Source organism: Phoca vitulina, unplaced genomic scaffold (assembly GCF_004348235.1).
Source record: "Phoca vitulina isolate PV1807 unplaced genomic scaffold, GSC_HSeal_1.0 scaffold6, whole genome shotgun sequence".
Taxonomy (NCBI): domain Eukaryota; kingdom Metazoa; phylum Chordata; class Mammalia; order Carnivora; family Phocidae; genus Phoca; species Phoca vitulina.
In genome coordinates, this window is record NW_022589709.1 from 61,519,625 (window position 1) to 61,539,454 (window position 19,830).

The 19,830-nt window shown below is 36.6% G+C and overlaps 1 protein-coding gene and 1 non-coding gene across 3 annotated transcripts in view; both read right to left on the reverse strand.

The window, feature by feature from the left end:
* Positions 1 to 19,830, reverse strand: part of IPO11 (importin 11) — a 209,479-nt gene that overhangs the window by 169,612 nt on the left and 20,037 nt on the right. For both annotated transcript variants that reach the window (XM_032404353.1, XM_032404354.1), the window contains exons 3-4: positions 17,310 to 17,410; positions 770 to 842 (exon numbers count right to left, since the gene is read on the reverse strand). In XM_032404353.1, coding sequence (XP_032260244.1) covers positions 770 to 842; positions 17,310 to 17,410 — 174 coding nt within the window. The remainder of the gene's footprint in view (positions 1 to 769; positions 843 to 17,309; positions 17,411 to 19,830) is intronic.
* LOC116632501 lies at positions 17,105 to 17,205 on the reverse strand. Its single transcript, XR_004299439.1, has one exon. It is a non-coding gene; the product is annotated as a U6 spliceosomal RNA (small nuclear RNA).

Here is a 19,830-nt window from a genome sequence, read left to right on the forward strand (position 1 = left end):
TGTAACTTCTCCCAAAATAATACATTCCAACAGAGTAACTGAAGAAGCAGATATGAAAATCTAGATGTCTTCTTTTAAATACCCAGACACCATGGCTATATGCAAAAAAGCACAACAACGCTACTCTTCTCACTAAATATTTGAGGAAAGAGCTATGGTTCATTTTTTAAAATTCTATTATGTTAACAATCAATGGTTTTGTTATTTTCAATATTTTTAAGTTTGTTTTAATTGCTAACACAGTAAATATTAAAGATATAACACTTTTTAAACATTCAAATTAAAGTAATTAAGTGTAATAATAGTATCTTGTAAAAATCTAAGAATTTTTGTAACCGTAAGCAAAACTTACTCTTTTAAGAAAAATCGCACTCTAGAGGAAAGAAAAAAATTGAACTTTGTAATCTATTGTCTAACCCCCTCAGAGTACACAGTGAGAATGGAAAATGTGATGAAGGAAACAGAGAAGACATCCTGTAGTTTAAAAAAAGGAGGTGGGAATAACATAAATCATTAAAATTAATTTCTAAGACTACAAATATATAGAGACTTGCTTCCAATAGTGTGTATCTTAGTGAATTTTAAAACAATAGCCAAATATAAGCAAAATTCTTAACAGCTCGAACTGAATCTCAGAATTTAAAACCCATAAACATCACAAATGGACATTATGAAGTATCATTTTTAATGCAAAAAACAAAATTAGTTCGGGAAAGAAGTAAAAAGTCAGGCAAAAGAAAGAATACTTGGCATTCGTTTTCTCACTAACCTGGTTTACTGGTTCATTGAAGTTGGTGATTAGCCCTGCACGCAAAGTAGATTTCTCCTCCTCTGAGAGAGCACTGTAAAAAGATTTATTTATTATGCAAAAGAATGCTACCTAACAATAAACACTGGTAAACACTATTTTGAATTTTAACAATAAAAAGCTTTTCAAACGAGGGGTTCTGATTAGTATTGGTAAACAAACAGAATTATTTCCATTACTTATAATATTGGCACATCAAGTAATTCATGAGCATAAAACTCCTTCACAACTGAATAAATATGAAGCACAAAATAGTAAACAGTAGGAAATAAGAAAAAACCAAAGTAAGAAATGTGGTATTTTGACATCTGCTTTTATTGATATAAAAATAGTTGGCCTAAAAAAAAAAATTAATCGCTACTAAAAGAAATGTGTATGAGTATGTATTAGTCTTCCACTGACTTCTTTTATAAAATCTGAGTGAGGTTATTCTATGGAGGATCAGGAATCAGAGGATATCTGGGATGAAAGAATTATTAGAAATCAACTAGTTTAAAAATCTAGGACCTTCAGAATAAGCAAAGCCCTGACAAGAATCTTCATTTTAGACTTCTAGACTTCTGAACTGTAAGAGAATACAATTCTATTGTTTTAAGCTACCTAGTATCTGGTAGTTAGTGATGGCAGACCTAAAAAACTAATGCAGCATCTAAAAACAATATAGGCAGCCAGGACTTGCAAGGGGTCTTAGAAAGAAGGGAAAGGAACTGTGCTGAACCAGTACATTTCCCCTTGAGGTATCTGCCCACAAGGAATCAAGGTGAGAGCAGCAGCTACAAGACTAATAAGCAAGGAAGAGATTTCACCAGGTCTGAGGGCTGGAAAGACAAAAACTAAAGCTCAGGGCCAACAAGGCAATACTTTGGGTAGACACCCAAAGCTTGCAGCTGAAACCCCAAGAAGGCTAAAAACTGGGATTAAGAGTAAACCAGAAAGAGACCACCCTCAACTAAACCAAGGTTGAAGTCATACTCTATTTGCTTGCCTGGAAGAAATTAAATTCTCTCTGGTGAAAAAAACAAAATTCCAAGCCTCTCAAATTTTCCCTAAACAATGTTTAGCACTGAGTCAAAACTTATCATGTACAATATAAACCATGTAAAAATGATTAAAATCAAAACACGAATAGAAACAGGAGATATAAAAATTGTAGTTACCAAAATCACACTTAAAAAAATTATGGTTATGTTCAAGAAAATAGGTGAAAACTATAGTATTTCACCACATAGGTGGAATTCGTTTTTTAAAAAATACCAAAAGGAAATCCCAGAACTGATTTTAAAGGGGGGGGGGGGGGCAAAACAAAGGTAATGAACTTGAAGAAATGTCAGTGGAAAATCTCCAGATTAAAATATAATGAGAAAAAAATTGACTTCTAGGAGCACCTGGCTGGCTCGGTGAGTAGAACATCTGACTCTTCATCTCTGGGTCATGAGTTCAAGCCCCACAATGGGTGTAGAACTTACTTTAAAAAAAAAAGGTAGAAAAAGAGAGAGAAAGGGAAAGAAAAAATGGACTTCTAGCTTCAAGGGTGTTCTAAATTGTACTAAAGGCAATTCTTTGGCAGAAGACAAATGGATCCAGATGGAAGCCCAATACCAATGAAAGAAATGAGGAACCCTAGGAAGATAAATTTAAAGAAATACTACTGCTAGGGCACCTGGGTGGCTCAGTCGTTAAGCGTCTGCCTTCGGCTCAGGTCATGATCCCGGGGTCCTGGGATCGAGCCCCGCATCGAGCCCCCTGCTCGCATCGGGCTCCCTGCTCACATTGGGCTCCCTGCTCGGCGGGAAGCCTGCTTCTCCCTCTCCCACTGCCCCCCGCTTGTGTTCCCTCTCTCACTGTGTCTCTCTCTGTCAAATAAATAAACAAAATCTTTAAAAAAAGAAAGAAATACTACTGCTGGCTTTTCAGGGGAAGATGGCAGAGGAGGAGGATCCTAAGCTTACCTTCCCATGCATACGTAATACCCACATCTGGGTAAGTAACACAGGACACAACCTGAAGACTGGCAGAACAGATTCCACAACTAAATGTAGAGAACAGGCAATACTCAAGAGGGTAGGAAGGGAAAAGAGATGGTTAGGAGCAAAATGGACCTTCAAGACTGTCCAAGGGAGGGAGGGATGAGACCGGTGCAGAGAGGGAAGAGGAGCAAACCCCAGGCATGGGGGAAACACACAGGGAGGATCAATCCCCATAACTCTTGGCTTTGAAAACCAATGAGGCCTAATGACCAGTGGAGCTTATCACCTGGAACATTACAAATCAGTGGGCTAGGCCCTGGGAAAGCTGGGAAGGTGGGAGTCCCTGCCCTTAAAGAGAAAGCACAACAAATAGCCCTGCTGAGATAGAGCACAGAAGCAGCAGTTTGAAAAACATCTACAGTGCCTGGGAAAGAGATTTTTGTTTACTCATCACAAAGCCTGTGATGGAGAGGCAGGGAACTTTGGGAGGCTTCTATGAAAACAAAAGAGCTGGCAGGCACCATTCCCCTCCCAACCCCAACCTAGATAAGGAGACAAATGCTGGAACCAGTCAGCACCAACATTCCCCACCTAACCTGCTAAGAGCATGCCCCACCCTGGTATTCTCCTGAGTACCTGCCCCTCCAATATGCACTTGGCTAAAGCCCATCCAAAGCAGTGCTACAAGCCTAGCAGTGGGCAAGCAGCCCCAAATGGGCCCAGAACTACTCCAAACGGACTCTCACCATTGAAAGTGAGGGGATGGAGAAATATCTATCATACAAATGGATGTCAAAAGAAAGCCAGAGTAGCAATACTTATATCAGAAAAAATAAACTTAAAAACAAAAAATGAACCAAGAGACAAAGAAGGACACTATATAATAACGGGGACAATCAAACAAGAGATATAACTATCGCAAATATTTATGCACCCAACATACAAGCACCTAAATACATAAAACAGTTAATAACAAACATAAAGGAACTAATAGATAATAATACAATAGTAAGGGAATTTAATATCCCACTTACATCTATGGATAGATCATCTTAACAGAACATCAGCAAGGAAACAATGACTTTGAATGACACACTGGAACAGAGGGATTTAACAGACATCTTCAGAACATTCTATCCTAAAACAGAATATGGGGCGCCTGGATGGCTCAGTTGGTTAAGCGTCTGCCATCGGCCCACGTCATGATTGCAGGGGCCTGGGATCCAGCCCTGCATCAGGCTCCCTGCTCAGCAAGGAGCCTGCTTCTCCCTCTCCCTTTGCCCCTCCCCCTGCTTATGCTCTCTCTCTCTCTCTCTCTCAAATAAATAAATGATCTTTAAGACAAGAGAATAGACATTCTTTTTTTTTTAAGGGAGGTTGTTTGTTTTTAAAGATTTTATTTATTTATTTGACAGAGAGAGGGACAGCGAGAGAGGGAACACAAGCAGGGGGAGTGGGAGGGGGAGAAGCAGGCTTCCTGCGGAGCAGGGAGCCCAACATGGGGCTCGATCCCAGGACCCTGGGATCATGACCTGAGCCGAAGGCAGACGTTTAACGACTGAGCCACCCAGGTGCCCTGAGAATACACATTCTTTTCAAGTGCACACAGGACATTCTCCAGAACAGATCACAGATTAGTCCACAAAACAAACCTCAACAAATACATGAAGACTGCAATCATAGCACACATATTATTTGAACATAATGATATGAAACTAGAAGTCAATCACAAGAAAAATTCTGGAAGGACCACAAATACATGGAGGTTAAATAACATGCTACTAAACAGTGAATGGCTCAACCAGGAAATAAAAGAAGAAATAAAAAAGTACATGGAAACAAATGAAATAAAGAAAACACGTTGGTCCAAAACCTCTGGGATACAGCAAAAGTGGTTTTAAGAGTGAAATTTATAGCAATACAGATCTACCTCAAGAAGCAAGAAAAATCTCAGATAAACAACTTGACCTTAAACCTAAAAGAACTAGAAAAAGAACAAGCAAAACAAAACCAGCAGTAAAAAGGAAATGATAAAGATTAGAGCAGAAACAACTGATACAGAAACTAAAAAAGAAAAAAAAAAGGGATGCCTGGGTGGCTCAGTCAGTTAAATGTCTGCCTTCAGGGGCACCTGGGTGGCTCAGTTGTAAAGCATCTGCCTTCGGCTCAGGTCATGATCTCAGGGTCCTGGGATCGAGCCCCACATCGGGCTCCCCGCCCGGCGGGAAACCTGCTTCTCCCTCTCCCACTCCCCCGCTTGTGTTCCCTCTCTCGCTGTGTCTCTCTCTGTCAAATAAATAAATAAAAATAAAAAATAAATTAAAAAAAAAAAAATGTCTGCCTTCAGCTCAGGTCATGATCCTAGCTAGGGTCCTGGGATTGAGTCCTGCATCGGGCTCCTTGCTCAGCAGGGAGCCTGCTTTTCCCTCTGCCTGCCGCTCCCCCAGCTTGTGCGCACTCACTCTCTCTGACACATAAATAAAATCTTAAAAAAAAGAAAAAAAAAAAGCAATAGAACAGATCAATGAAACCAGGAGCTGGTTCTTTGAAAAAAATTAATAAAATTGATAAACCTCTAGCCAGACTTATCAAGAGAGAAGAGGACTCAAATAAATAAAATCACAAATGAGAGAAGAGCAATAACAATCAACCCACAGAAACACAATCATAAGAGAATATATTAAAAGTTAGATGCCCCAAAATTGGACAACATAGAAGAAATGGATAAATTCCTAGAAATATATGAAGTACCAAAACTGAAAAGGAGGAAATACAAAATTTGAACAGACCAATAACCAGCAAAGAAATTGAGTCAGCAATAAAAAAAAACCCCAACAAAGACCAGGACCAGGTGGTTTCATAGGCAAATTCTACGAAAGATTTAAAGAAGAGTTAACACCTATTCTTCTTAAACTATTCTAAAAGATAGAAAAGGAAGAACACTTCCAAATTCATTCTATGAGGCCAGAATTTGTTTGGTAACAAAACCAGATAAAGACACTACAAAAAAACAGAACTACAGACCAATATCCCTGATGAACACGGATGCAAAAAATTTCAATAAAATACTAGCAAACCAAATTCAACAATACGTTAAGAAAAACATTCACCACTATCAAGTAGGATTTATCCCTGGGTTGCCAGAGTGGTTCCATATGCGCAGATCAATCAATGTAATACATCACATCACTAGGAGAAAGGATAAGAACCCTTCCATCATTTCAATAGATGCAGGAAAACCAGTTGACAAAGTACAACATCCATTCATGCCAAAAACCCTCAACAAAACATATTCAGAGAGAACATACCTCAACAAAATAAGGGCTATCTATGAAAAACCCACAACTAACATCATCGTTAATGGGGAAAAATTAACAGCTTTTCCTCTAAAGTCAGAAACAAGACATAGATGTCCACTCTCACCACTTTTTTTCAACATAGTACTGGAAGTCCTACCTAGAACAATCAGAAAAAAAAAAAGATATAAAAGACTTCCAAATTGGTAAAGAAGAGGTAAAACTTTCACTCTTTGCAGATGACATAATATATACAGAAAACCCAAAAGCCTCATCCAAAAAACTACTAGAAGTGATAAATGAATTCAGTAAGATCGTAGGATACAAAATCAACGTACAGAAATCTGTTGCATTTCTATACACCAAGAATGAAGCAGCAGAAAGAGAAATTAAGAAAACAATCTCATGTACAACTGCTTCCCAAATAATAAGATAGCTAGGAATAAACTTAACCAAAGAGATGAAAGACCGGTACTTTGAAAACTACAAAACATTGATGAAAGAAACTCAAGATGACACAAAGAAATAGAAAGACATTCCATGCTCATGGACTGGAAGAATAAATATTCTTAAAATGTCTATACTACCCAAAGCAATCTACACACTGAATGCACTTCTCATCAAAATCCCAACAACATTTTTCACAGAACTAGAACAAAGAGACTCCTCCCCCAAGTAGCGGAGAAGATAACCACACACACCAGTCTGAATGTAGCGCAGCACTAGATTGGGGGCAGACATCTGCTCTGATTGTGGGCCCCACCCAGCAACAAAAGCTTCTCAGAGGAAACCCAGGAAGAGCATCCTGAAGTTTGGTGCTACCAAATCTCTGACAAATGCCTGGTCTACCTCAACTCAAGCCCAAGGCAGCCCCATATTGGCCCACTAAATACAAAGATACCAAACCCTGTCCACAACATGCAAATAGAACCACTGCAGGTGACTGAACTGAAGGCAAACACAGCTCAGTCACAACAGGAGAGTGTATGCAACACACATCGGAGACACCACTGAGGCGCCAGGTTCTGGTGAACGAGAAATTGTACTAAAGGGCAATACAGGATCTCTTCTTCAAAAGGCCACTCTTTTCAAAAGCAGGAGGGGTAGCTGACTTTCCTAACACACAGAAAGCGACACAGAGAGTTAGACAAAATGAGGAGACAGAGGAATGTGTCCCAATTGAAAAAACAGGGCAAAATCACAGCAAGAGAGCTAAACAAAATGGAGATAAGTAATATGCCTGATAGCTTAAAGTAATGATCACAGCTACTCACTGGACTTGAGAAGAGTGGAGGACTTCAGTGAGACTCTTAACAAGGAGATAGAAAACATAAAAAAGAACCAAGCAGAGATGAAGAACTCAATAAATTAAAGTAAAAATTCACTAGATGGAATAAATAGTAGACTAGAGGAAGCAGAAGAATGGATCAGCAACCTGGAGAAGAGTAATGAAAAGCAATCAAGGGGCACCTGGGTGGCTCAGTCGTTAAGCGTCTGCCTTCGGCTCAGGTCATGATCCCAGGGGGCTGGGATCGAGCCCCGCATCGGGCTCCCTGCTCGGCGGGAAGCCTGCTTCTCCCTCTCCCACTCCCCCTGCTTGTGTTCCCTCTCTCGCTGTCTCTCTCTCTGTCAAATAAATAAATAAAATCTTTAAAAAAAAAAAAGAAAAAAAAAGAAAAGCAATCAAGGTGAACAGGAGAGAAGGAAAAAATTTTAAAATGAAAATGACTAAGGGAATTCAATGACACCAGCAAGCATAGTAACACTCACATTATAGGAATCCCAGAAAGAGAAGAGAGAGAAAAGGGGGCAGAAAATGTATTTGAAGAAGTAATAGCTGAAAACTTCCCAAATCTAGGGAAACAGATATCCAGATCCAGGAGGCACAGCAGGCTCCCAGAAGAAACAACCCAAAAAGGTCCACATCAAGACAAATGCTAATTGAAATGGCAAAAAGCAGTGATGAGAGATGTGTAAAATCAGCAAGAAAAAAGAAAACAGTTACGTACAAGCGAAAACCCCACAAGGCTATAATCGGGATTTTCCAGCAGAAACTCTGCAGGCCAGAGAAAGTGGCATGATATATTCAAAATGCTGAAAGGAAAAAAAAAACTGCAACCAAGAACACTCTATCCAGTAAGGCTGTCACTCAGAATAGGACAGATAAAGAGTTTCCCAGACAAAGGAATTCATGACCACTAAATCAGCCCTACAAGAAATGTTAAAGGGGACTCTGAGTAAAAAAGAAAGACTGTAAGTAGGAGTAAAAGTACGACAGAAAAAAGCAGTAAAATTAAGTATATCTATAAATATCAGTCAAAGGACTCACAAAATAAAAGGATGTAACATGACACCAAATACCTAAAACCTAGAGAGCAGAGTAGTAAATCAAGAATGGGTTCAAACTTTAGCAACCATCAACTTAAGATAGACTGCTATATGAAAAAGATATCATATATAAATCTAATGGTAACCACAAATCATAAAATGGTAACACACACGCATAAAATAAAGAGAAAGAAAACAAGTATTACCACTAAAGAAAGCCAGCAAACCATGAGAGAAAAAAGCAAAAGAAAGGAACAGAGAAGAACTACAAAAACAACTATAAAACAAGTAACAAAATGGCAATAAGTACATACCTATCAATAATTACTTTAAATGCAAATGGACTAAACATTCCACAGTCAAAAGACACGGGGTGACAGAATGGATAAAAAAGTAAGACCCATCTACATGCTGCCTTCCAGAGACTCATTTCAGACCTGAAAACACACTTGAAAGTAAAGGGATGGAAAAGCATTTATCATGCAAATGGTTGTCAAAAGAAAGCTGGGGTAGCAATACTTATATCAGACAAGAAAGACTCTAAAACAAACCCTGTAATAAGAGACAAAGGACACTTTACAATCATAAAGTGAACAATCCAACAAGAAGATATAACAAGGGGGGCTTGGGTGGCTCAATCAGTTAAATGTCTGCGTCCAGCCCAGGTCATCGTATAGGGGTCCTGGGATCGAGCCCTGCACTGGGCTCCCTGCTCAGCAGGGAGACTGCTTCTCTCTCTCCCTCTTCCTCTGCCACCCACCCCCAGCTCATGCTTTCTCTCTCAGGCTCTCTCTCTGTCACTCTCCTGCTCTCTCTCTCAAATAAATAAACAAAATTAAAAATATAAAAAGATTTAACAATTGTAAATTGTCACAATTGTAAATTGTTACAATATTTGGGTGCTCCCAACATGGGAGCACCCAAATACTTAAAGCAGCTAATAACTAACAGAAAGGAAGTAACTGACAGCAATACAATTAACAGTAAGGGACTTTAACACTCCAATTACATCAATGGACAGATCATCCAAACAGAAAATCAATAAGGCAACAGTGACTCTATATGAGACATTGGACCAAATAGACTTAACAGATATATTCTGAACATTCCATCCTAAAGCAGCAGAATACACATTCTTTTCAAGTGCACATGCAACATGATCTTCAGAACAGATCACCTACGAGGCCACAAAAGAAGCTCAACAAATTAAAAAATACTGAAGTCATACCAGGCATCCTTTCTGAGCACAATGCTATGGAACTAGAAATCAATCACAAGAAGAAATCTAGAAAGAACACAAATAACAGGGAAGTTAAATAACATACTACTAAACAATGAATGGGTCAACCAAGAAATTAAAGAGGAAATAAAAAAATACACAGACATGAAAATGAAAACACAATGGTCCAAAATCTCTGGGATGCAGCAAAAGCTGTTCTAGGAGGGAAGTTTATAGTCACACAGGCCTACTTCCAAGAAGCCAGAAAGTCTCAAATAAGCAACCTAACCTTACATCTAAAAGAGCTAGAAAACAAACAAACAAAAAACCCCAACGAGTAGAAGGAAGGAAATAATAAAGATTGGAGCAGAAATAAATGAAATAGAAACTAAAAAAAACAATAGAACACATCAATGAAGTCAGGAGTGCATTCTTTGAAAAGATCAACAAAACTGATAAACCTGTAGCCAGGAAAAAAAAAAAAGAAAGACAGAGGACTCAAAATCAGAAGTGAACGAGAATAACCAACACCACAGAAATACAAAATATTAAAAGAGAATATTATGAAAAATTAAATGCCAACAAAATGGACAACTTAGAAAAAATTGTATAAATTCCTAGAAATATACTTCCCAAAACTGAATCAGGAAGAAATAACAAAATTTTTTAAAGACTGATTGTCAGGAATGAAACTGAATCAGTAATTAAAAAACTCTCTACAAGCAAAAGTCTAGGATCAGATGGCTTCATAGGCGAATTCTATCAACACAGGAAAGGTTAATACCCATTCTTCTCAAACTATTCCAAAAAATGGAGGAGGGAAGCTTCCAAATTCATTCTATGAGGCCAGCATTACCCTAATACCAAAACCAAATAAAGACACTACAAAAAAAGAGAACTACAGGCCAAAATCTCTGGTGAACATAGATGCAAAAGCCTCAACAGAATATTAGCAAACCAAATCCAACCATCCATTAAAAATTCATTTGCCACAATCAAGTGGGATCTATTCCTGAGATTCAAGGGTGCTTCAGTATTTACAAATTAAGCAACATGGGGCACCTGGGTGGCTCAGTTGTTGGGTGTTTGCCTTCAGCTCAGGTCAGAATCCCGAGGTCCTGGGATCGAGCCCCACATGGGGCTCCCTGCTCCACGGGAAGCCTGCTTCTCCCTCTCCCACTCCCTGCTTGTGTTCCCTCTCTCGCTGTCTCTCTCTCTGTCAAATAAATAAAATCTTTAAAAAAAAAAAAAATCAAGCAACATGATACATGACATAAGAGAAAGATAAAGACCATATGATCCTTTCAGTAAATGCAGAAGCGTATGTCAAAGCACAACATTCATTCATGATAAAATCCCTCAACAAAATAGGTTCAGGGAGAACATATCTCAACATAATAAAGGCCTTCTATGAAAAACCCACAGCTAATATCATCTTCAATGGTGAAAAACTGAAAGCTTTTCCCCTAAGATCAGGAACGAGATAAGGATGTCCATTCTCACCAATTTTATTCAACACAGTACTGGAAGACCTAGCCATAACAATCAGACAAGAAAAAGAAATAAAAGACCTGCAAATTGGTAAGGAAGTAAAACTTTCACTATGTGCAGATGACATGATACTATACATAGAAAACTCTAAAGACTTCACCAAAAAACTACTAGAACTCATAAAAAAATTCAGTAAAGTCGCAGGATACAAAATCAATATACAGAAATCTGGTCTATTTCTATAAACTAATAATGAGTAGTAGTAAGAGAAATTTTAAAAATCCCATTTACAACTGCACCAAAAATAATAAAATACCTAGGAATAAACTTAGCCAAGGAGATGAAAGACCTGTACTATGAAAACTATAAAACACTTATGAAAGAAATTGAAGAGGACACAAAGAAATGGAAAGATATCCCATGCTCATGGATTGGGAGAATTTTCTCAAAATGTCCATACTACCCAAAGCAACAAAGCAATCTACAGACTGAATGCAATCCCTATCAAAATACCAACAGCATTTTTTCACAGACCTAGAACAAATAATCCTAAAATCTGTTCTGAGCCACAAAAGATTCTAAGTAGCCTAAGCAATATGTGAAAAAGGACAAAACTGGAGGTATCACAATCCCTGGTTTCAAGATACAGTACAAAACTGTAATAATCAAACCGGTATGGTAATGGCACAAAAAGAGACACACAGATCAATAGACACATGGAATAGAAAAGAGAGCCCAGAAAGAAACCCACAATTATATGGTCAATTAATCTTTGACAAAGGAGGCAGGAATGTGCAATGGGAAAAAGTGTCTTCAACAAATGGTGCTGGGAAAACTGGACAGCTACGTGCAAAAGAATGAAACTGGACCACTTTCTTACACCATCCCAAAAATAAACTCAAAATGGCTAAAAGACCTAAATGTGAGACCTGAAACCGTAAAAATCCCACAATAGAGCAGAGGAAGTAATATCTCTGACACTGGGCACAGCAAAATTTTTCTAGATGCTCCTCCTGAGGAAAGGTAAACAAAAACAAAAATAAACTACTGGGACTACAAGAAAACAAAAAGCTCCTGCAGAACGAAGGAAACAATTAATAAAACTAAAAGACAACTTTCTGAATGGGAGAAGATATTGGGAAATGATATATCCGATAAAGGGTTAGTATTCAAAATCTATAAAGAACTTATACAACTCAACACATTAAAAAAAACAAATAATCCAATCAAAACATGGGCAGAAGACACGAAAAGACATTTCTCCAAAGAAGACACACAGATGGCCAATAGACACACGAAAAGATGCTCAATATCCCTAATCATCAGAAAAATGCAAATGAAAACCACAATGAGATTTCACCTCTCATACGTGTCAGAATGGTTAAAATCAAGAACACAGGAAACAAGTGTTGGCCAGAATGTGGAGAAAAAGGAAACCTCGTGCACTGTTGATGGGAATGCAAACTGGTGCAGACACTATAGAAAACAGAATGGTGTTTCCACAAAAAATTAAATACAGAATTACCATATGATGCAGTAATTCTGCCACTGGCTCTTTACACAAAGACTACAAAGACACTAATTCAAAAAGTTATTTGCACTGCTATGTTTACTGCAGCATTATTTATAATAGCCAAATTATAGAAGCAGCCCAAGTGTCTACTGACAGATGACTGGATAAATATGTGGAACACACACACACACACACACACACACACCCCAGATACTACTCAGCCATAAAAAAGAATGAAATCTTGACGTTTACAACAACATGGATGAATCCAGAGAGTATAATGCTTAGCCAAATTAGCCAGTCTGAGAAAGACAAATACCAGATGATTTCACCCATATGTGTAATTTAAGAAACAAAACAGAACAAGAGAGACAAACCAAGGAACAGTCTTAACTATAGAGAACAAACTGGTGGTTATTAGAGGAGAGAAGGTTGGGGGAATGGGTGATATGATTAAGATGAAGGGGATTAAGAGTACACTTATCATGATGAGCACTGAGTAATGTACAGAAATGCTGAATCACTGTACTATACACCTGAAAGTAATGTAACACTATATTTTAACTATACTGGAATTAATTTTTTTTAAAAAAAGGGATACTACTGGCAAAGTAATACAAAATAGTATGTTGTAAAGTATTCAACCACAACAAAAAGAAAAGACAGGAAGGCATAAATGGAGTCAAAGTATTGTAAGGTTCTTATGTTACCTAGAAAAAGTAAACTACTAATATAAGGCTAGGCTCTAATAAGTCAAGGACGCATATTATAAGCTCTAGAAAAATCACTTGGGTAATAAAAGTGTCTTAATAAACCTGGGGGGAAAAACTGAGTAACAAAAAATTTCCTGAATAATCCAAAGGAGGGAAAGAAAAAGGGGGGAGGAAATCAAATGATAAACAACTAGGGGATGATGGCTTTAACCCCAACTTTATCTCTAATTACAACAAATGTAAATCAACATAATACTAAAATTAAAAGACAACATTTATCAAATTGGATAAAAAACAAAACCCAACTACTTGCTGCTTATACAAAGGATATTTTAAATAGAAAAACAAAGAAACACTTAAAGAAAAAAGCAGAACAAGATATACCATGCAGCCATAGATGGCTGATGTGCCTGTATTAAAATCAGACAAACTAAACTGGAAGCCCAAACACATTACTAGAAATAAAGAGGAACATTTCATAACGAGGACAAGGTCAATTCCACAAAAACATAATGACCCTTAACTTATATGACCTGAGTAGTATAGCCTCAATATACGGAGAGCAAAAACAGAATGTAAAGAACAAATAGCCAAGTCCATAATCATACCTGGAGATTAACCTACCTCTCTCAGAAAATGATGAAAAAGGTGGCAACAAAATCAGTAAGGATAGAGAAGACGTGAATAGCGTAAGTGATAAATATGACCTAACTGACCTATATCAAACATTACAATCCACAACGGCAAAACACACATTCCTCTCAAGGGCACATAAAACATTTACCAAAGTACCAAATGCTGAGATAACTAAACAAGACAGTACATTTCAAAGAATGAAATCGGTAACAAAAAAAATAACTAAAAAGCCCCACATGCCAGAAATTAAGCAATATACTTCTAATTAACCCATGGGTCTAAAAAGAAATCACAGGAAGAATTTTAAAATATTTTTTAACTGAGTGGTAACAAAACTGAATTAAAGCTAAGATTACAAGAAAAGCCCTAATGTTTTAAATGCATATATAAGAAGTAAAAATCAATTATCTATGCTTCCACTTCAAAAACCTAGAACACTGCAAATTAAATCCAAAAAAGTAATAGGGAGTACATCAAGCCTTCGGAAGTATAACAACTAAAGCAAAGACAGGCCAGAGGACAAAACAGAGAATCCAAACACAGACCGTTCCAGATGCAAGGCCTGATCCCTGACACGGGAACCACGGAAATGAGATAGGGCAAGAGTGACGGCTGCTGGGCCTCCTTCACATACACCCCTTACACAGAAATCACTTCCAGACAGATGTGAAACATGACACAAAGCTTCTAGCAGAAAACCGAGATTATTTTCATAATCTTGGAAGGAGCAAAATTTTTGTAAATGGGCCCCAAAAGAATTAAATATAAAACTAGCTAAATTGAACCTCATTAAAATTAAGAATTTCTCTTCATCTAAAAACATAAGAAACTGACGGGCACATGACAAAGCAGGAGGAAATATTTTCAGTACGTAGTTTCAACAAAGGACCTACGTCCAAAATACATACAAAGTCCCACAAATCAATAAGATAACCCATTTTTTTATGTACAAATGGCAGGCCCTTCATAAAACAGGATATCCAAATGACTAATAAGTATATGAAAAAGGTACTCATAGTTCATCAGAAAAATGGGAAAGCTACCTAAATGACAGATCAGACCAAGCGTGCTGTAAGAATGTGGAGCAAATGCCAACACTGATATGCTGCAAATACTAACACTTTGAAAAACCAAGTGATAGTATCTACTAAAGCTGAATATACATCCGGCCATCCATGACAATAAAATGCACACTTATGTGCAATATGATACACAAAAGAGTTTTCAAAGAAGCATTATTTTTAATAGCCAAAAGCTAGGAACAACCTTAATGCCCATCAACAGAACAAATAGATACGTGATGGTCCTAAAATGGAATGTCTCACTCGTAGCTAAGAGTGAGCTTTTCATGCAACTACATGGATAAATCTCACAGGTGTAATCCTGAATAAAAGTCAGACACAAAAACAACATATACTATAAGACTTCCATTTATATGACGTTCAGAAACAGGTAAAAACTAATCAAAATAGTGAGAGATGTTCAAATGCTGCTGGAGAGAGGGTGGATAGGTGACTGTGAGGGGCAGGTGGGAGGCTTCTCGGGCGCCAGTCATGTTCCACCTAGTTCCATGGGGTAGTTACACGGATGTGGCCACATTACCAACATTCTAACTGTACCCACCATTTGAGCACTTTTTCAGTTATGTTATATATTACACTTCCGTAAAAGTTTCTTTAAACCTTAACAGCGAGTAAACAAATGAGCAAACAAGATTAACATTCAGGTGAAAAGAATGAATGCCTAAGGCAAGTCTGTGCTTTCCCATGAGAAAGGATCTCTTAAATCCTTTTATAACTGTGCCGTACCCGCGAAATCATGTTTTCTACCAAAATCTTTTGCTTCAAGCTTGAAATTCAAATTTTCTTCTATGTCAGGAAGCCAGGTTCAAGAGTTTTCATAATTTTAACTAAGAGAATATAATACAATGATTAGCTACCAATAAGAGAATATAATACAATGATTAGCTACCAAGATAGTGAATATGCAAAAAAATATGTACATGTTAAAGAAACAAGTTATTAACCTAGAGAAAAGTTAACACTGCACCTTTAATTTCATGCACATACTATCATTAGATGAATTCAGATTATACTCCAAGCAGAAACTGTAGAGTATCTAATTAATTAGGACCCAGTTAAAGTTGCACTGTATATAGTAATAATATATAAGCTTAAATTAATCCTCATTCTATGAAAATAGTGGTGGGGCACGAACTACATAAGATGAAACTTAGACAAGAACACAAACAAGCAGATGTTTTAAGTGTGCTATATTTAAATGAATTCTGTAACTAATCTTTGCTCCCTGCACTTTGGAAGCCATCTAAAATGTAACTGGACACAGCAGGAGAGAAGTATGCACTGCTGTGATGGTTCCAGGAATTCAGTCACACAATTGCTCATCACTAAATACTTATGAATTCTAAAATAAGACAAAGGGTTTGCTTTACATTACAGTATCCTAAGTGCAGCCTTAAAATATTCTAGTTGCTTCTGATATTATTCAAGGGCATATTTTATATGCACCTTGAAGTCCTCTGACAGGTTTATGGTTTTTAAAGGACTTACGAATATAAGAACATAAAGAGCTACAGTGCCATCTACTGGAGAACAAAGACCATGTTACTTCTTTGGCAAAGTTCACTATATTCTATCAAACAAATTCCAGAGTCATGTCTACATTGCATTTCCATCAATCATATAACATGTAATTAACTATTAAGAGAAATCTGTTCGCTTAACCATCTACGGAGCAATTACAACCGAATCTGATGAGATTACAAATGTCTACTACCCCATTCCCACCCACAAAGGAAATTATGCAGAAGACTTGGAAATTAATATCCAGCTGGCTCAGAAAGGACCTGGGATTTCCTTCTCAATGACTTTTTTCCAAATTCCTAACTAACCTCATATTTCTCTTAAAAAAAAAAAAAAAGACTTCTTTCAACATGACTCATTCACTCAGCATTTGTTTTGTACCCATAATATTAGATATCCTCAAAAGCAGAGGACAACAAGAAATCCACAATATCCCTCCCCAAATAAAAAAACTCATGGAGAAAAGCAATAATATGAACACTGACTTATGCAAAACACTTTACTTCTTCAGTAGTTAACACATTTTTCTTTTAAATATCACATGCTTCACGAACATGAATGTCACCCTCCAAAGGGACCGTGCTAACCTTCCCTGCACTTCCAATTTTAGTATGTGTGCTGAAATAAGCACAAATGCATCCTGCCATGTAAAGAATAAAGATTAATAGGAACGTTCTTATACCTCCCTGAATCTGGAAAGGATTACACTGGGAAAGGAAGAGTGACAGAACTTACTGAGGCGCTACACGTCTCCAGTAACGATCAATTCCATTCTTAAAATACAGCACAGCAAGCCACCTTACATTTATATCCAGAGTGTGGTTTGTGAAAATATTCTGTAAATAAAAAACATAGTATTAAAATGAACATGTCATAAGTTAAATTACTATACCGATATTAAAGTACGGATAATATTTTATATGTTTCACTTAAATTTTATCACTACAGAGATTATATATTCTAAGTATCTATAGCTCTATAATTCATATGAGAAAGCACACCTGGTAGAAGTATGTTAATTTTTTAAGCTGAGTAATAAATATCTGGGACTCATTAAACTAGTCTACCTGTAGGTATGTTTGAAAATTTTCCAAATAAAAAATTAAATTCAGAAACAAACCTAATCATGTATCACAACCTACACACGTACAAAACACTGAAATAAGCACCTTCTCAATTAAAAAAAAAAAAAAATAGACCCGCCAAAGCATATATTCAAAGATTCTAAGGAGTCAAAACCCCTGGATTCTTAGCACATGCTATGAAATAAACTATTTCAAAGTATCCTCCTTATCAAAACAATTATGCTTACAAATAAGTATGGCAGCAGAACATTAACCCAAATACAGGCAGTCCTTGTTTTGCAGAGCAGTGGGAGATCATAAAAATGACTGTGCAAGCTAAACATGCAACAAGATCTTAATCATCAAGGTGAAAATTACAATTGTTCTGTGACCTTTACACATTTTTACCAAAAATTTATTAACATTATCAAAAATTTATAACATATTTGTAACTGGAAATAAAAATAAAACAAATATTAACACTGTAATTTAAAACATGACCAAAACAGAATTAAAGTGTTTTATTTCCTTATAAAAAATGTACCTAAAATAGTGGGTACATAGCAAACACAGGAATATGTTAATTGACTGAAACTGCACTACACCTCAGACCAAAAACAACTCAAATCCCCAGAGGTGACCTCTTAAACACAACCGTGTGTGAGAAAACCTCAAAATCAAAACAATGATGTAGATATATATTCCTTACTATAAAAAAAACACTGCATGTAAACTATCTAAAAACAGGTATGTATAATTCCATTTTTAGAAAATCATGTACATACCAAAAAAAAAAAAAAAGATTACAAGGATAGTTGTGTAATGCCCACTTACTCCTTAACACCCCTGACAACGAAGTCAGAGACCTTCTTTTGGGTTGTCTTTGCAAAGAATGGTCTTCTCCCACCATATTAATCACATTCGATTTTAACACTTAACATGTCTACCTTCCACAACAGACTTTGTCATAAATATCCATGGAGCAAATGAACAAATGAATGGAGGTAATGTGGGAATACTATGGAAAGATGGTGGATATCAGCCTGTGTCAGCTGCACTTGGGTAACCAAGGAAAGTCAAGGGGCAGGTGTGAATCCAAGTAGAAATATTCCTTAAGTATTTTGAACAATAGGACTGGAACACAAATCTGAGGATCAAATGTACAAATTCAGGACCTCCAAACTAGAAAGAACAGCTAAGGCTACAACAGATTAAAAGTGCCAAGACAGTGAGTTGAGGAAAAAATTAAAAATTCCTGCCTTTAACTTAACGTTTTCCATCTATCATAAATACAATCTACTCCATCTAAAGCAATTTTACTACCCCTCTAAGAAGAAAAGCAGAGTTAATAAATATGAAAACAAAAGGCTTAGGCACTTAATATTATTAATAATTCATACAATGCACAAAAAGTCAATAGTTAAAAGACTATTGGTTTTTTTAAGGTCCAGGAGTAACCAAAGTAAGAAACACCAAAATGTTTTATATTTTGGCCTAAAAAAAACATAAGGCTAATTATACAGCATGTTCATTTAAAAAAGCATACGAAAAATAAGGATACTCAGAAATATTCTAAAGATTTATACTGCACCCAAATTTTACAAACATGATACTGGGATTATCCAAATAAGGATAGAATATTTTATCTTTAAAAATCAATGTTTTAAAGAAAAAAAAATTTTTTATTCAATCTGGATTTTTACCTTTTTTCTACGAAGCCAAATACCCAAACTGCATGTTATGTTCAGAATATCAAGTATGACTCTAGACATGACCAGTATCTTCTTAAGTTTACCAAATAACTCAAATATTTTAGCCATGAAGTAAAAAAACACGTATGTCAACTTCCACAATTTTCTATTTTTACAAGATACAGTAAACAGTTTACTTTGCATTTGCAACCCAGTCCCAAAACTCAATGAGTTTGTGATCCAACTGGTAGCTCACTGCCCTTGCCAAAAGCAAATCTCAAACGTTAACCAGAATTCTAAAATTTTCAGGAAAAAAAAAAAATCAGAAAGGCCCTCAATACAAAAAGACATTCTTTTATTCTGGCATCGAGAAAATAATTTTGATTAACCAAAAGCTTTGAACTCCTGTAAAGTTTAGTTAAAGCATATACTGTTAATTACCATACTCTTTTCCATTTTCACCCAGGAAAAGACCAATGTGTCAAGAAAATGAAATTTTTA